The sequence below is a fragment of the Marmota monax genome, unplaced genomic scaffold (genome assembly GCF_021218885.2).
Source record: "Marmota monax isolate L192 unplaced genomic scaffold, Marmota_monax_Labrador192_F-V1.1 WCK01_AAM20220418_F8-fsc00251, whole genome shotgun sequence".
Lineage (NCBI taxonomy): Eukaryota > Metazoa > Chordata > Mammalia > Rodentia > Sciuridae > Marmota > Marmota monax.
Window position 1 is genome coordinate 1,560,318 of NW_026694546.1, and position 18,591 is coordinate 1,578,908.

Sequence of the window (18,591 nt, forward strand, 5' to 3'; positions counted from 1 at the left end):
CAGAAACTAGAGTGAAGTTGGCTAAGAAAGATAAGACCACCTGGTATTGGTGTGATGATGCTCTATCACTGAGCCACATCCCAGTCCAAATGCTCAATGTTCTATCAATCTGTCTACAACAAAAGAAACAAAATAGATGGAAAAGGTGAGACTCGCTCCAGAGTCGAGTTCTGCCATCTTCTTCGTTTTTCTTAATCATAGTGATTACACATTTAATCTGAGTCAGATTCTGCCATAGGAACACAGTTATCCAATCATCAAACAAATTGTTACTCAGGGGCTTCTATGTGCCCTGTGTGGTGCTAGTTCGTGGATCTAAAGTAGTCAAATGACTCAAAACAAGCAGATTTTTTTTTTTCTCTCTAGGTCCTGTATCTTATATGAATTTCTTGATTTTTTTTTTCACCATCTCATGTAATCCAACCCAACAGAGCAAAGGCAAGGATAATTACTATCTAGGAATAGGTGACTATAGGTTCTGAAAAGAAGAAAGACTACAAAATCCACATATAGGATCAGGACACTCCCTCTCTTAAAAAAAAAAAAGGATTTAGAAGAATCTATAGCTTATGAATGAGATTAACTGTCTGTGGGAAGATGTCCTAGAAGACCGCACAGTTCAATGGCTATACCAATAGTTCTCAAACCTGGGGGCACATCTGAGTCACTCAGGGAATGGCCACACCCCAGAGCTATTAAATGAAAGTCTCCAAGGATATGCATTGGTGTTGTTTATTTGTTTCTTTGTCTTTTTTTTTTTGTTGTTAAAGTACCCCCAGCTGATTCCAATGTGCAGCTTTGATTGAAAAGCACTGAATTGGAGGGAGCTGCCTTTTGGTATGCCTTCAGAAAGCAGACACCTAAGAAATATGGAATCCAGGAAGATAGTTCTTAAATGTGAGGCTTGTGGCTCAGTGTGAACTAGAGAGGTGATGATGTGGAAAACCAGGGAGACCGCTAACCCCACAAGAGCTGTCATCTAGAAGAAGGCAGAGAGGTCTCCTAAACAGAAACCAGCCCAAGGAGCCCACCCACCTGCCATCTGCCTCTCCTGCAAGAGCGAGTGTAGTGTCCATAAAGATCACAGTGGGCCCTTCAAAGGGAAGCTATGCACATAAACCAGTCTCTTGGGAAACTCAGCAGAGATCCTAGGAGTTTCCACTTAAAATGCCTCAGTGCTCTGAAGAGTCATCTGCTCTGCGTGGAATCTACAGATTGTGGTAGGCGTGCTCTTAGATTTTGTCTCCCGTGATCATAGGACTACATTCTTCTTTCCTCCTTCCCTCCCTCATTCCTTTTGTTCTCTTTCTCTCTCCTTCTCCTCCTCCTCTTCTCTCCCTGATTGTTTTAGCTTTTCTGACTTCTTCCTTGATTTCAAGCCATCATTTTCCAAGTTTGCACTAGTTCTTAACTCCAGCTATCCTACCCCTAATTTTCTCTCCTGTTACTATTTTCTTTTTTCCTTCCAGTACTGGGGATTGGACTAAGGGGTCTGCCACTGAGCAACATCCCCAGCCTTTTTTATATTTTATTTTGATACACAGTTTAGCTAAGTTGACCTTGTGATCCCTCCTGCTTCACCCTCCCCCTACTGTACCTGGCTCCAATTTCTAACTTCTTAATAGGCCATGAGTTGGGGAACAACCTGACAAGGTTGACTTAGAATTGTCACAGCCTCAAGGAGTCAGGAAGTCTGTAAGTAGATTCCCTAACTCTTAGTTCTCAGCTTTGGTGGGAAGACCCTAGAGCCATTTCAAATGCACATTCTAAGCATCCTTGGTTCCTAGGAGGCCAATCTTCAGGTCATTTTGACTGGAGTTGACAAGCAGGCACAGAACCTTCTTCAGATTTCAAAATTATAACTGCTATTTTAGTTTGACATTGCTTACTTCAGATAACTTCCCATTTAAATGTGGACCACTCAACCGACAAACATAACTGAAAACGAGGTCTTGTGAGAGATAAGCAACTAGATTGGAAGGGGATAAAGAAGAAACAAATCATGTGCTTTTAAATTCAGAGATATTTATGGCAGAGTTCTGAAATGCTTGCACTGAGTTCAGAGGGGGGAAGCAAAGCCGTGAAGCAAGGGTGGATTAGTAAAGTACTTTGGAAGACTATAAAATCTCCAGACCTCAGAGTTGTTCAGCTGAACAGAAATACTTTAGCCCGCAGCGCAGTGACATGTGAAGGGTTCTTATCTCTGGACTTTTTGTTCTGGCCTAGCAGGATGTTGCTAAAAAGACACTGTTAGAGGGTTTAAAGTGGAAATATCTCAGTGCAAAGAATAGAGGTGGAAGTTCTGCCTATTCTGAGAAGCACTTCCACAGTAACTTAGTCCTCAGTTCAGTATTTTTTTTATTTGAAGAGTTCTGCTGGTGCCAACTCTTATTCATCACAGATGCTTAGAAACTTTGGAATAATAAATGGTGCAGATGAATTGACTTTGCACCAGAAGTCAGTTTTAATAAAAGATAATAAAAAGGCAGCGATTATGCCTTTGATTTTATGTTCCTGATAATTTGGGGCAGGAGAGGTACCTAACTATATTTGGTCCACATGATACGGGAGGGGTTATAACACTTGGCAGTCCCTGCAATGAGTGGGGTGACCTTCATGTCTTAGGTTCAGTCTTAGGTTCAGTTTATTCATCAGCAAAACAATAAGCTTCCATAAATTAAATTAAAAATAATAAAATGAAACTTCTGGTTCCTAAGTGTATTTTAATTGATATTGAGCTACAGATGCAATGGGTATGATCATTTCATTTGATATCCAGCTATGTCATCAGTGAGCAAAAAAAAAAAAAGAAACCCTAGAAGGCATTAAACAGTTTTCTATATTATGTCTGGAAACTGAATAATAACTCTTTGCTTTTCATATACCTAGAAATGATATCACATTGCATAATTAGCCATTTCACAAAGCTGGTGATACTCTAGGAGTTGGCTTGGTACAATAAAACCAGGGCCAACAACAAAACACTGTTTGGCTTTAAAATCCTGAGATCCTGAGTATTGAAATGTATTGAAGTGTTTGGTGAAAGGGGGGCCTCTTCAGTTTACTTTCTTGGGAACTCTCTGGCTTCTAGAAAAGGTCATCGCATTCAACCTCAGGCAGTCTTTCTGTAAAACCCTTTATGAGGACTCACGTCTGCTGGTTAAACCACTAAGCCCATGTGCGCAGTTTCCAACCCTCCAGTCACTACAGAGCACAGGGTGACGAGAGAGCACCATGGGCTTTCTGACCATCAATAAAAACATGAGATGAGTCGTCCTTTGCCTACGTAGAAAGTCATAAGTGAGAACATCACACAGCACCCAGACCTACTCTGGTAAATATGAAGTTCATGATTTATGAACTGGGACTATAGAATCTACCATGATATCTGCCTCTTTTATTTCTCTCCAATGCCCTGCAGACTCACTCCACTGGCAGTCAGCAGACGGAAAATAAGTCAATTGGAAGCGAGACGCTGGCCAGAATCTAGAGAAAATGTTGGAAGATGCCTCCATCTACAACAGAAGCTTCTGTATACTGTGACTGTGAATAACCTATTGACGACCATATAGGGAGGAGAAGAAGGGGAGACTGCTATTTGAAGGTCCCATATTTGAATGATGGCATAGTACATAGGGTTGCCCAAATGAAGACATGATAAGATGACAAGAAAAAACTCAAAGTCTAATGAAATCTAAGAACTGGAGAACAGAGGGTCAAAATGTGTCTGCATAATTTCATCCCTACTTGCAGGTAGAAGACACATACCTGAGAGTTACCTTGCCAGCACTCAGCACATCAGGGCCATTTTCTGCACTGATGCAGAGATGATTTCTTGGAGTCTAATATAATTTACAGAAAGTAGCCCTCAAGACTGGGCTTGGCTCTACTATTACCCTCCATATTGACCTTGGATGATGTGTCCAGATTGTAGCTTCTAGCTTGACTGGGGAACTTCCTTCCAGAGCTACTCAGTTTTTTCATGAGCACCTCAATCTATAGAGAAGTTGGGAGTTCTCAAGTTCAAGGATACATATGCACATACACACACACACACACACACACACACACACACTGAACTTTATGATAATGCATTCAACGTTCAGACTCATGAATATCCATCATTCCAGGGCTACATCCTTGGACAGGCCCCGCTTCTACATGGACTTTACAACTTACCAGCAAGAATTTGGAAGACTCCAGTGATGTAAAACCGGCCTCCCTTGGTGAGGGTGAAGAGCTGGCAGAAGAACAGGAACAAGGACAGAACACTGAAGATGACGGACAGGATCATGGTGGCCTGGACGGATTGCAGCCATTCTGGGGGAAGAAATACTTGGTTAGAAAAGGTGGACGTGGCCAGAAAGAGGAGCACCTGCCATGAGGTATGTGACCCTGACTGCTGAGTGCCACTGTCCTCTTCCCTTAGCAGAACTCAGACAATTTACTTTTGCACTTTAAAAAGACCTTCTTCATTTCATAGTTTTCTTTGGGAGAAAAAAATATATATATATGTACTACATATATATATATATATATTTTTTTTTTTTTTTTTTTTTTTGTTCTCCTTGTTTAACTTTGGACATTGTAGGGAAGGGCCATAAGAAAACTACAGTCTTGTTACTCAGAGTTAAAATCAATTTAAAACATACTGAATTTCCTTCCAGTGTTTCTACCAAGTGTGTTACTGAGATATACAGACTATCACTGACTCATAATGGCTCAACTTATACTTTTTTGACATTACAATAGTGCAAAATTGATACACACTCAGTAAAACCCATACTTCCGATTTTGAATTTGGATCTTTTTCTTGGACTGACAGTATACAGTATTGTCCCTCCTTCACAATGCTGGCAGTGGCCATGAGCCACAGCTCCCAGTCAGCCATCCAATCATGAGCGGAAACAACCAACCAGTCTACAGTGTTGCTAAACTGTGATGTTCTGAAGGTTAGGTATATTAAAAGCATTTTTGATATATAATATTTTCAGCTTATGATGGGCTTATTGGGGCATAACCTCATCATAAGTCAAGAAACATCTGCATGTACATGTGTTAGAGGGCTTGAGCCCTACCCAATCTTGGAATTCTTGCTTTCATGGATCTTAAAGGGCTTATAGGAACCCCTAAACTGCTTTCCAATAAGACGAGTTTAAACCACTGTTCACAATATCAGCATCTCCCAAAGAGGTCGTGGGGATGGTTGTTAGAGCCCAAACTAATTTTGTAGGAAGTTGAAAAAAAATAATGCTGAAGATGATGGCTAGACTTTATATAGGGACAGAAACCTACTTGCTTGGCAGAGCTGTATCTTTTTCTTGGGCAATCTTGATCATGGTTTTTAGCCTCAGCCCAGAGCAGTTTGTGCCCAGTCAGATCACCAGATAGGTTCATGGGTTACATATTCTCATCTTTGTTGAACCCCCAACCTTCAATCAAACCTCTACGCTTCCAGCTGAAATTCAAACAAGAAAACAGGTCCCCCCTGTGGTCTCTCCATTTCACAGTTTGCTGCAAATTAATGTCATTTCAGGAGGGAAGGGGAGACAAGGAAATAATCTTAGTTCACAATAGGGGGAAGCTCATGGTATCCACCTAGATGGGCTACATTAGGTCTTGCCCACCCTGGGTGGATACTGGGTCAGGCCTTGCTCCCAGTGGAAAAGATGATCTGAAGGAGACAGGGTTTTATCTTCCCAGCTAATGTGCACTGGTTTAAAAATGCACATCCATCAATGCTTAAAACAATATTCAAAGCTAAGTAATCTGGATGGTTTTATACAGGTTATGCATCCCTGACCCCAAAATCCAAAATGCAAAAATGCTCTAAAACACAAGACTCTTCGAGCCAACATGATACCACAAGAGGAAAATTCTACACTGTGAAACTCTGTTTCCTTCACAAAATTATTTGTTTCATGCACAGACTTATTAAAGATATTGTATAAAAATTACCTCAGACTATGTGCATAAGATATATAATGAAATACATGAATTTGGTGTTTAGGGTTCCATTCACAAAATATCTCAATATATATATATATATATATATATATATATATATATATATATATATATATATGCAAGTACTCCAAAAATCTAAAAAAAAAAAAAAAGTCCTAAATCTGAAATAGTTTTGGTCCCATGTACTTCAGATAAGGGATACTAAACCTGTAATTATAATTGAATACAATTAAACCTGTTTTGAGCTCCAAGTAGAATTTTAAAGAATTTTAAAGATGCTGATTAGGCTTCACAAAGATTTTTTTTTTCCCCCAGATTCAGACTTGAAGCATTTTAGAGTTGGAAGAAACCTGAGATCAACTAATCCAGCTCCTTTGCACTGAGAGAAATTTCCGGAGATGTTTTTGATGAGCCTAAGTGCCACAGCCAAATCTGGAAGGCCCTTGGTTCCAATCTAGTACTCTCTCTCTCTCTCTTTCTACCCTTCTCTCCCTCTCTTTCTTTAGGTCAATTAAGACAAGAAGATGATGTCTAATGGGTTGTGAGCCATCCTGATTTCATTTTAATGTAGCCTTAATTAAATGTTTATCTTTATCTAGCATCATGGTTCTTCCCGATAAGCACTATGCAGGAAAACTAATGCTGCCATAATATCATTTAAAAAATGTTATCTAGCACTCTGTTAGAAGCAGCTAAAAGCACAAAGTAATCTGAAACCCAAATCTGAAACGAAAACAGTGTGATTCACTCTGGCTGGGAAATGTCATGAGGGGCAAGCCTGGTGGAGAGGACAGTCTGGATCTCAGGATTTTTATTTTCCCTTCACTTTCATCCTCAGCGTAAGCTATTTCTGGGTCTCACAGAGAAAGAAAACTTAAAATCTTTATATGTTAAATGTACACTAATAAGAAAAGTACCATAGATTTAATAATGTACCTAAGTCCTTGTTGAAACCTCTTTTGCCAATGCTTTGAACTCTAGTCTTCACCCAATTACAAACAAGTGATCTTTCTCTTTTTTTTTTTTTTTGAGGTTTTATTTTTATTTATTTTTTTTTTAAATTTTTTATTGTTGGCTGTTCAAAACATTACATAGTTCTTGATATATCATATTTCACAATTTGATTCAAGTGGGTTATGAGCTCCCATTTTTACCCCATATAGATACCATCTCACTCCAGTAAGATTGGCAGCCATTATGAAGTCAAACAACAACAAGTGCTGGCGAGGATGTGGGGAAAAGGGTACACTTGTACATTGCTGGTGGGACTGCAGATTGGTGCAGCCAATTTGGAAAGCAGTATGGAGATTTCTTGGAAAGCTGGGAATGGAGCCACCATTTGACCCAGCTATTCCCCTTCTCGGTCTATTCCCTAAAGACCTAAAAAGAGCATGCTACAGGGACACTGCTACATCGATGTTCATAGCAGCACAATTCACAATAGCTAGACTGTGGAACCAACCTAGATGCCCTTCAATGGATGAATGGATAAAAAAAATGTGGCATTTATACACAATGGAGTATTCCTCTGCATTAAAAAATGACAAAATCATAGAATTTACAGGGAAATGGATGGCATTAGAGCAGATTATGCTAAGTGAAGCTAGCCAATCCCTAAAAAACAAATGCCAAATGTCTTCTTTGATATAAGGAGAGTAACTAAGAACAGAGTAGGGTCGAAGAGCATAAGAAGAAGATTAACATTAAACAGGGATGAGAGGTGGGAGGGAAAGGGAGAGAGAAGGGAAAATGCATGGAAATGGAAGGAGACCCTCAGAGTTATACAAAAGTACATACAAGAGGAAGTGAGGGGAAGGGGAAAAATAATATAAGGGGGACAAACAAACAAGTGATCTTTCTCTAAGCTGTTGCCCAGATAAGACTGGAATTAAGGAACCAAGGATGTTTTTATTCAATGAGCTTTTGTTGAATGTCTACTGTCTTGGGCCAAGTCCACTGGTTGGCTCTCAGGGTATAAAGACAAAGAAGGCAGTTTTCAACAGCACAATAAATAAACATATAAATTAAGATAGTAAGTCCAACTATATCGTCAGTTATAATATATGTGAAATAGATTCAACTTATTCATAAGACAAGCAATATCACTTTGGATTTAAATCATTCTAGTCATTTTCTGGTCTGAGAGATACACCTAAACAAATGGTGATTGGCAACAAAAGTAATTTAAAAAGAATCCCAGGCAAATGTTAACAAAAAGAAAGCAGATAAAGTAATGATAACATCTGGAAAAAAGCAGAATTTAAGTTGAAAAAAAAATAACCAGAGAAATGTTTCACAGATTTAGTTTACTTGATCTAAGATTGAAGAAATAATAACATATACATACACATATAACAACCAGGCCTAGAAAAAATAGAAAGCAAAAAAAATTAAATATGAGAAGAAATTGAGAAAACTGTAGAGTGGAAGATTTTAGCTCCTCCTTCAGGAAATAAATCAGAAGACTGAAAATAAGGAAGCTTCAGGATTATTCGTATAATAAGATCAGCAATTTCAATCCAATAGATACATAGAAAATTTGTGTCCAAATGACAAAGACTATAAATTATTTTCAAACACACATGGGACAATCTTACAAACTGACTATGTATTAGGCAACAAAAATAGCTCTCCAATCTCAAAAAAAAAAAAAAAAAAGGAGAAACGATTTAGGCACAACATATAACTAAAGGAATTTAGAAAATAAAAACACTCAAACTTGTAAAGATACCAATTTTATCCAATCTAGATGCCATTTTAATCAATATCCCAACTGGAATTTGATGAAGTGATTCAAAAATTCATCTAAAACACAATGAGCAATAAGAACCAAGAAAAAATTTGAACCAAGTACAAAAACAACAACTAAAACACAAACAACAATAACAAATGAAAAAAAATCACAAAAACATACCCAAGGAGATAGCATGTGACCTACCAGATATCAGACATATATTGGTTGTGTCTATTATCTTGAATGATATATATTAAATATATAATAAATTAACAAAATTATATCTTCATTATGAGTAATTATTCCAATTAATTTATATATTTTTATTTGTATTATCTGATCAAGTCTGAGCAATTCAAACAATGTAGTATTAGTTGTGAAAGAAAACAGAATGGGACAGAATGACGATTTTGGAAGTATACATATAAATTTATTATGCAATAAACATAGCCTACAAATCATTAAGGAAAAAAATACAACAGACTATAAGTGATATTGGTTAGCCATTTGTGAAAAATAAAATCAGGTCTCTGGCTCATATAAAGTTTTTAATGAAAAATTAAAAAACCATAAGGTGTGTGATTGGCAAAGAGAAAATATGAATAGACAGGAAACATTAAAAGGTGCTCAACCTCACCAGGAACCAAAAACAAACAAACAAAAAACACAAATGAAATCTATGAAGAATGTGATACCATTTTTTTATTCATCAGATTGTCAAAAGTAAAAAAAAAAAAAACTGATTATATCAACAGAGTAAATGTGTTATTAAGTATCTGCATAGGGATAATAAGAAGAAGAACATAATAATCCTTTTGTAATTAGAAATTTGGCAAGCTATATTTAAAATTCCCAATGCTTGTAACATAATGAGTCAACAACTTAATCACTACATTAAATACTTGAATCAGAAATGTGCGAATAAGTACATTCATGGTAGTATATCATTCTTATCAGGGAAAATATATTATAGCATATCTCCATGATATGGAATATTTTGCCACATTTAAAAAAATCATGGTCTGGAAAATGAAGAGCCTTTGAAAAATCACACTATAATCAAAACAGTAAGGTGTGTGTACACACAGTATATCCTTATGTCAGTGCATACCAGAATCTATATATGTGAATACATACATCTCTATGCATGCTCATTTCCAAGAAAAAAGAAACAAAGTATATCAAACTAATATCCCTGGGTCCCCCAGGAACTGGAATTGGAATAAAGAAGACTTTGGTCAAGAAAACCTTCTAATTGATCTATATCCTTTGATTTATTTTTAATAGGGAAGATATTTTCACACAATGCAGTCATTCCTCCATGTACCCATAGCTCCACATGTTCAGATAAAAAAAATGCAGATTAAAATATTTGAAAACAAAATTGTGTTTGAACTGAACGTAGACATCCACTTGCCATTACTCCCTAAACAATGGAGTGTAAGACCTACTTAATAGTATTTATATTAGGTATTATAAACATCTAATGATTATTTAAAGTACATGGGAGGATGTTCATAGGTTATTTGCAAATACTACCTTGTTTTATATAAGAGGCTTGAGCATCTGAGGATTTTGGTATGGAAGAATCTGAGAACAAGAACAACTATAGGTAGTATTTGAGAAGTTAAAACCAGGGCTGGGGTTGTAGCTCAGCAGTAGAGCACTTGCCTAGCACGTGTGAGGCCCTGGGTTCGATCCTCAGCACCACATATAAATAAATAAATAAATAAAATAAAGGTATTGTGTCCAACTACAACTAAAAAAAAATTATAACCAATTTAAAAGATGAAAAGGTAAAAAAGACATGCAATCAGTAATAATATTTAGGCTTCCAAACTAAAAATCCCTCGGATTCCTGGGCAGGGTTGAATTCCCATACACAAAAAGAAAAGGGACTTCTTTCATCAAATGCCATCCATCAGAAGCTTCCTATGAACATCCTAACCTATGAACATCTTCCCATGTACTTCAAATCATCACTAGATTATTTATAATACCTCATACACTATAAATACTATTAAATAGTTCTTATACTCCATCGTTTAGGGAGTAAGGGCAAATGTATGTCCATGTTCAGTACAAACATAATTTTGTTTTCAAATATTTTCAATCTGCATTTTTTTGATCTGAACATGTGGGGCTATGGGTACGTGGAAGACTGACTGTATTGTACGGGCAGCAAAGGAAAACAGAGCCAAGCCCATTCCAGCCCCGAAGGCTAGCTCAAGACTCAAGAGCTCTGTTGTCATTGTTCAAAGGGAAGCCTGCAAGGCCCTGAGGAGATTCCTAAGCTCAAATGACATTACTCCCCAGCCAGAATCATTCTTCAGAACTGGAATAGACAGATGACCAGGGGGGTGGTAATGGAGAGCAGATATCACACACTCTGGAAAGGACAGGTGTTTGATCCCATCTGAGAATGGGACCTCAGAAGAGGATGTGTAAAGCCAGACTCTACCCAGAAGACGTGTGCATGTACTGTGGTTAGAAAAGCGCCCGGAACAGCTCTGTTGCCTGGTTCTGCTGACCACCAGCTTAACTTGCCACTTACCTATTTTTGGTCTTGATTCCTTTTCACCAACTTGAGGTACTAACATATATTTCAGAGGGTTGTTGTGATTATCAAACAAAAGAGTTGCTATAAAATTTCTCTTAAAGAATAGAGCAGGGCTGGGGGTGTGGCTCAGTAATAGAGTGCTTGTCTAGCTTGCATGAGACCCTGGCTCCCCCGCTATTCCTCTATCTTCATCCCCATCATTGCAAAAAAAGAAAAAAATATGTGCAAAATAGCTCCATTAAGGCCAATATTGAGGGGTAGTGTAAATAAGCACTTATGAATCATCAGGAAGTTCAGTTTCTGGCACATGTCCATCTGGGGAAGATGGACCAAGCAATGTCATAATAGGGACACAGTATTTCACTGAAGCCAGATTATTAGTGCACCTACCAGAATTCTAATAAGTGTTTTGATACAACTTTGATAGCAATTCATATATACTCTCCAAACATCAGTACAGATAAGCAAAATCTCTGTAAAAGAGTCAGTTGGCAAACATTTCAGATTTTGGAGGTCATAGGATTTTTGTAGCAACTACCCAACTCTGCTGGCCTTTGTAGGACAAAATCAGCCCTAGCCAGTATGTAAATCAAAGGGCATGTCCAATTCATCCAAAAAAAAAAAAAAAAAAAAAAACCTTATTTACAAAAGCAAGTAGTGGGTTACATTTGGCCTGCAGGCTATAGTTTGCCAACCTGTGCAAGACAACTCAGATATACAGAAAATGGTTATTAGAGTTGAGAGAAATTGCATGTAAGGGAGAAAGTTGTTAATTGTGAATCTTTTTTACATAGTCAAACCCAATATAACGCCAGTCTCAAGGAGCAAACCCATGGATTTCTACACAAGCCCTTGTGCTGGGATACTCTGTCCCCCACAAAATGCAAGTCTGCAATTATTTAACATAGTCCATGTCGAGCACCTGCTGTCATTCTCTAGGCCTCACTCAATGTAGGAATTTGTGGAACTGACAGTGCAGTATTCTAAGCCAATCTCCAACCTCGGTGTTGAGCACTAGAATTAAAAGCCCTGCAGGTCCCTGCAGACCTAGTGTTCCAAAGAGAGCGTCAGGTACAGGGGTTGCTGGCAGCATTCTGATGCAGGCTGTGGCTGGACACTCCCCCAGCTGATAAAGGGAAGCCTGAGTTGCACAATGACCAAAGTTCCCTTCAAGGTCAGATTCTTGCCACAGGAGCAGCTGAGCAATGAAGGAAATACATGTGCCCCCTCAGCTGTATTCTTAACTCGGGCCTACAATCTAGTGGGCCAAGGGCTCAGAAAACGTGAATTGTTCATCTGCACCTTATGTCATCAGCATGGTCAGCAGCCCTTTCTTACCCCTGCCCCATCTCTACTCCCACTTCAGGAAACTCATAAAACTTTGTCTGACTCAAGAGAACAGGCTGTAGTGAAAGTGAAATGAAGGATGATTGCAAGACAGAGCATAAATTGGGAGGCCATGAGGAAGAGGTCCAACAGAGGAGTGAATCACAAAAGCAAACATGAATAACTCCCCTTTGTACAGTGCTGCACTGTTTTAAAATGCACATGAACCTCCCAAGACCAAGACCCCCACCCCCAAACCTCCCAACCTACTACCCCATCACCAAAATCACCATTTTCCCTATTTCTCAGGATGAACATCATTCTAGAAATAGATGAATTTCCAAGAGGCCCCCACCCTAAACAATGTGACCTTTGCCTTTACAGCTTACCCACCAGCTTGGAGCCCAGTGTGGGTCCTGCCCCAGCACTCAACAGACCAGCTGGTAACTATGAAATGGGCTTAGTTCTCAGGCTAACTTTGCCTGTGAGCCATGCAGAAATCAAATCAAATGGAAAAGCTACCCCATGTTCTCAGAGCTCACAAAGATAATGAAGATCACATGAGAGACTCTTTCAACAGGTAATTATGAGAAGTGCATTAGCTACAACAAACATATATGGCTGGTGACTAATAAACACAAACCACTCAGTAGCTGAAAAGAAGCTTCATGTCAAGGTATTCCGGTTCAACTTGATACAGATTGAACATCACTAATCTGAAAATCCAAAATGCTCCAAAATCTGAAACTTTCTATCAATATGATACCACAAGTGGAAAATTCTACACCTGGCCAAATTTGACAGATTGTAGTCACCATGCAGGTGCACTGAAAATATTATATAAAATTACTTTTAGGCTATGTATATAAGATGTATATGAAACATAAATGAATTTCATGTTTAGAATTGAATACCTAGTATCCTAAAGATATCTCATTGTGTACATACAAATATTCCAAAATCTGAAGGAAAAAAAAACCAAAATCTGAAACACTTCTGGTCCTAAGCATTTTGGATAAGGAACATTCAACCTGTACAATTGATTGCACTCCTAATTAAGAGGCTCCGTGGCACACAAACTAGTTTCTTAGTCTAGTTTGGTGATTTGATACCCACATTCTTGTTCTGCTAACTAGTTCTTAGACTTTAAAAGGGAGTAACATGTAGCCCTGTGGTAGCAGAGTTTATCAGAGAATAGAAAGCTAAACTATAGAATCGGGAAAATCTGGGTAGGTTGTGCTTCTCAAAGAATTGCTCTTAGAAGACTTATCCCATTAGTTGATATAAAAAAGGGAGTATCAGGTGCACGATCAAATATATTAGCCTTTCTTTGGACATTCACAGTGTACAATGCTTATTAAAGGTTATGAGAATTCTTGCCATTAAAAAAAAAAAAGCCTTCTGGTGTGCAAGCCTATAATCTCAGCAACTTGGGAGGCTGAGGAAGGAGAATCACAAGTTCTAGCCCAAGCTAGCAATTTAGCAAGGCTCTGCCTCAAAATAAAAATTAAAAAAGGCTGGGGATGTAGCTCAGTGATAGAGTGTCCCTGGGTTTAAGCCAGGGTACTATAGGATGGGCAGGTGAGAGGATGAGGAGGACCCACTTAACTTTTAAAATTTCCTGTTTTCATGTTTATTTTACATGATTCACTGGGGAACCATTTCTCTTTAAAAAACATCCCAAGTACAAACACAGAATTTGGCCACAGTAATGAACTACAGAGGGAAAGGGCACCTGTAAGTGCATAATTGTGAGCTGCACAAGTGGAGAATGGAAAGGAGATACTTGAGTTGCTGTGGAGATCTCTGGGGTTTGAAAGAAATTCTCTGTATGAAAAAAAATCAGAGACACCCCACCCCACCCCCGCGCTGCCCCGCCCAAGGCATACAGAAAGGCCGAGCATCCTGGAAATCTAGAGTGGTGCTTCCCTGAGCACAAAGCCATTCTGCTCTCCAGGCCTCCTGAAATTCTACCCAATTTCCAAGGCCCTGGTAGAAGAGCAACCAGTGATGTGGGAGGAATGCCTTGAGAAGATGGCCTGCGATTGATTCTACCCAATTTCCAATTTCCCTGTTGGATCTTCCTATGCCACAATTGTGTCCCAAATATGCACAGTGGCTCTGAAACCCATGCAAGAAAGGGCCCCTGACTCCAATTCCTACCTCAACTCCCACTCTACTAAGGAAACAAAGTATATGCCTCAGGATATGCAGCTTGTTAGAGGTAGACCTACTTCATAACACAGGGCTCCTGATGTCCACTCCACGAGATTTCCACAACAGCACACCAGGAGTGCCAGGAAGCTCAATGATATGCTTGAAATATACGGAATTAAATGATCCAACTGGCATTTGTTAGATTTATAATCCACAAAACGTGGAGAGGAAGGAGGGAGAATGGTGTGGCACAGGGAGAGAGGAGCCCCTCAGCTCTCCCTTCACAGGCTGTTGAACCAAACCAGTGACCAGACCTCAGAAGAGCAAGAAGAGGTCCGTACTTGCCATCTAGAGACCACATTTTATGCAGCCGGGGATTCCAGCAGCATCTGACTAGCACCACAGAAGACACTGAAAGAGGAAAGGAGGCATCAATAGAAGAGAAGGTAAAACTGTAGTCTTTAAATATTTAAGGGCTATTATACAGAGGACGAATCACAGTCATCCTGTGCTGATCCAGGGGCCACTACAGAGGTTCAATCTCCTTGAGGATGAATAATAAGACTTGGTAAACCCCAGTCTAGAACATCAGGCCTCATGAAGACAACCAGTAGTGACTGGGCCAGTCGAGGAGGAGGCAGACTTGGTCTAATGAGGGAGTTTCTAACTGACAACATCTCAAAGCATCCCTTCCACATCACTGGTTGCTCCTCCTCAGTCTCCGCTTCTTCTCAGATGCCCCATTCCCCAGTCTCCCAGACTCATCTCCAAGCCCTGTGTCCTTCCTTCTACTCCCTTCTGATCTGCTCCCCAAATAATGTCATCTAGCACAATGACATCGAATATCCTTCCATACAGACTAACCACTCCCAAATATGAATCCCAGGCCAGACCTCCCCTCCCCACCAAGCTACAGATATCTCAATCCAAGAGATTCTTTGCTGACATCTCCGATTGCCCAAACCTGAATACTGATTTATATCTCCTCCTGAAACATTCTGTTCCTATCTCTTCTAGCTCAGTCAAAGACCCCCATTTCACACCTAGTTGCTCAGGCCCCAAACCTAAAAGTCATGACTAGTCACCTTTCCTTAACCCCCCTACATTTAACTAGCAGCAAAACCTGACATCAGCCCTGTCTCCTTCTCTTCACCTAGCCGGCTGGCCAAGCCACCACCTGCTTCCTGGGGTTCTTAACAAAAAATTAAATATCTTTCCCTTAGAAGAATGCCTGGCACCTATGTGAGTATCATCATCTTCACCATCATCACCGTCACCGTCATCAGTATCTCATTATCATCATCATTCCCAGCCTAGATCATTATCACGGGCTCATCAGTCCCCCGTTTCCATTTCTGCTTCTCCCCTCAAATTGTTTTTTTAATAAAACAACTGAAGTGAGCTTTTAAAACATAAATCAAATCTTGCTACTCTTTTGCTTCAGATCTTTCAATGGTGTCCCAATGATCCTCCTCAATAACATGGCCTGGAAGGTTCTAGATGTTTAGCCCAGTTCCCCTCTCCTGCCTCACCTCACCACCTTCCTCCAGCTACTGCACTCAGCCACACCAAACTCTTTCCTGCTTCATGGCTCTTCTCTTTACATTCTGGAATTTTCTTCCCATGGTTATTTACGTGACTGGTCCTTCCCTGACAATCCACAACTAAATCTCTATGAAAGGAAGAGGCCTTCTGTGATCAGCTCCTTCCTCCCCAGAGATGACTCTCTATTTCACTCTACAGAGCACTTTCCACTCTCCATGAATCTTTATTGATTATGTATTGCCTCTGTCCTCCAACTAACAGTGAGCGCCACAGAGCAGGGTCCTGGTCTTTCTCGTTCACCTCTGTATACCCAATTTATGGAACACAGTCTAGTACAAAGGATTAGCTTGATATATTTGAAGAATAAATGAGTGAATCTCATTGTTATCTCCTCAGAAATGAAAAGGGCTCTCTTGAAAGGTAGAAGGGTCCATATCCACCTTGTAGGGTGGACAAGTGGTAGGCATATTGCAGACAGCTGTACTGCTCCAGTTGGTAAAAACCTAAAAATGCTGGGAGGGGTTGTGGGTCACTAACTGCACACTCAGAAGGCCTCATTCTAAAGCCAAGATCTACCACCTTAGGACACATCACTGCCAGTCCTTCCCTGTTCCTGAAACATAAAAAAAAAGCTCTAGTAAAATCCCAGGGATGTGACTGAAGTTTTTTGTTTGTTTGTTTTGATTTGGTTTTTGAGATGGGAATCTCACTATGTTGCCAAGGCTGGTCTCAAATTCTTCCTGGACTCAAGTGATCCTCTCACCTCAACCTCATCACTGAATTTTTGAAAAGCAAAGAATAACTATGAACTTGGGGTCATCATTCTAACACAGGCTCCAACAAGCATTCCACATTACTCCTAGATATTAGCATTCAGGAGAAAAATGAAGGGTTAAGATAACAGTATCTGACAACATCCCATATCTTATACTGCCCTTTCCCCTATAGGGCACGCATCCCAGGACAGGGCCCTGTAAGATCAAGAGCCATTCCTTGGGTAGAAATTATGGGTTGGCCCAGGGAGCCACAAAGATTTTAAATTGCAAAACATGAAGCCATAAATGCAGAGGGCCTCCTGTGTTTTCTAAAATCTGACCCAAAGCTGAGCCACAGATGAGGAAATGGTCTGGCATCCTTGCCAAAAGGACAGTGTCACCAAATGGAAAAGCAAGATACAGTCTGGGATCACTCTGAAGATGGAGACCAAGGAGAACAACAATGCTTCATACTGGGGGCTGCTGAGGCTAGTAGGAATTTTTTTTTTCAATCCAAAGCATTGATCCAATGCTACCCACAACCTATTCAATGTCATGAATTTGTTGTTGGTGGTTAGGATGGAAAGAATAAATAAGGAATGGTGTCTTCTCAACTTGAGGCCCCTGTCTCAGTACACACTTGGCAATGGAGCAGACCTGCCTATTGTTGTTGGAAAATGAGGACTGCCTTTATAAACTGGAAGGGTGAAGGATGCTTTGAGGACAGATTCAAGAAGGGCCCAGTTATTCCCTTCATGCTTTGGACCTTGTCTTTAAAACTGAAAATGATTCCAGAATGTACACATTTACCCTTTCATGTGCCATAACTCTTCAGCATAAAAAAGTTTGCAAGACAAGACAGGCCTTCATAAATGAGCATAGGGCACAGCAGCCTAGTTTGATGAAAGATCACTTCTGCCTGGGCCCTGTCTCGGTGTGGTTCTCTGAAACTGATAAAGACCATGCCAAGGGACAGGGCAAGACCAGGCTATGCCCTTCTATCTCTCAGGTAACCAATTAGCCCATGACCTGATTCCAGTAATCTGCCCCACTCTGCTACATACTAGGTTCATGCAGATGAAATAAAGAATGGAAGAAAGCTTATGTGGACTTGGAATTAATATTTAAATAAATTGGAGAATCAAAAACAAAAAAGCATCATTTAATACCAAGCTGTGTTTTGTCTATATGCTCTGTGTCAGCAGATTTTAAACATGCCCACAGAGACTTGGGGATGAGGATTGATACATCCTCTACCCAAACCAGAGCTTCACAGATCTTATTAGCTTTGGAGCCTAGAAACTGGTGTCTTCCCCTCTGCCCCCTTGGCTTGTGTGGATGCTACAGCCCCTACCCATTGGGCCCTGGCTGCTTTCATCCAAGGTTCCATATCTTAAAGCAAAGAGAATTTTTTTATTATTTATTATTTTTTATTATTTTCTAACATAGAATCCTGTTTGTAGCTATTTACCAATTGTCATCAATGAGGGAAATGTGAAAGGAGCAAAGTCACAGAACACAGTGGAAGAGATCCCATCATCTGGGAT

At 39.7% G+C, this 18,591-nt stretch overlaps 1 protein-coding gene across 2 annotated transcripts in view; it reads right to left on the reverse strand.

Moving 5' to 3' along the window:
* Pmp22 (peripheral myelin protein 22) overlaps positions 1–18,591 on the reverse strand; it is a 34,138-nt gene that overhangs the window by 4,733 nt on the left and 10,814 nt on the right. For both annotated transcript variants that reach the window (XM_058571586.1, XM_046420719.2), the window contains exon 4: positions 4,180–4,320. In XM_058571586.1, the coding sequence (XP_058427569.1) occupies positions 4,180–4,320 (141 nt within the window). The remainder of the gene's footprint in view (positions 1–4,179; positions 4,321–18,591) is intronic.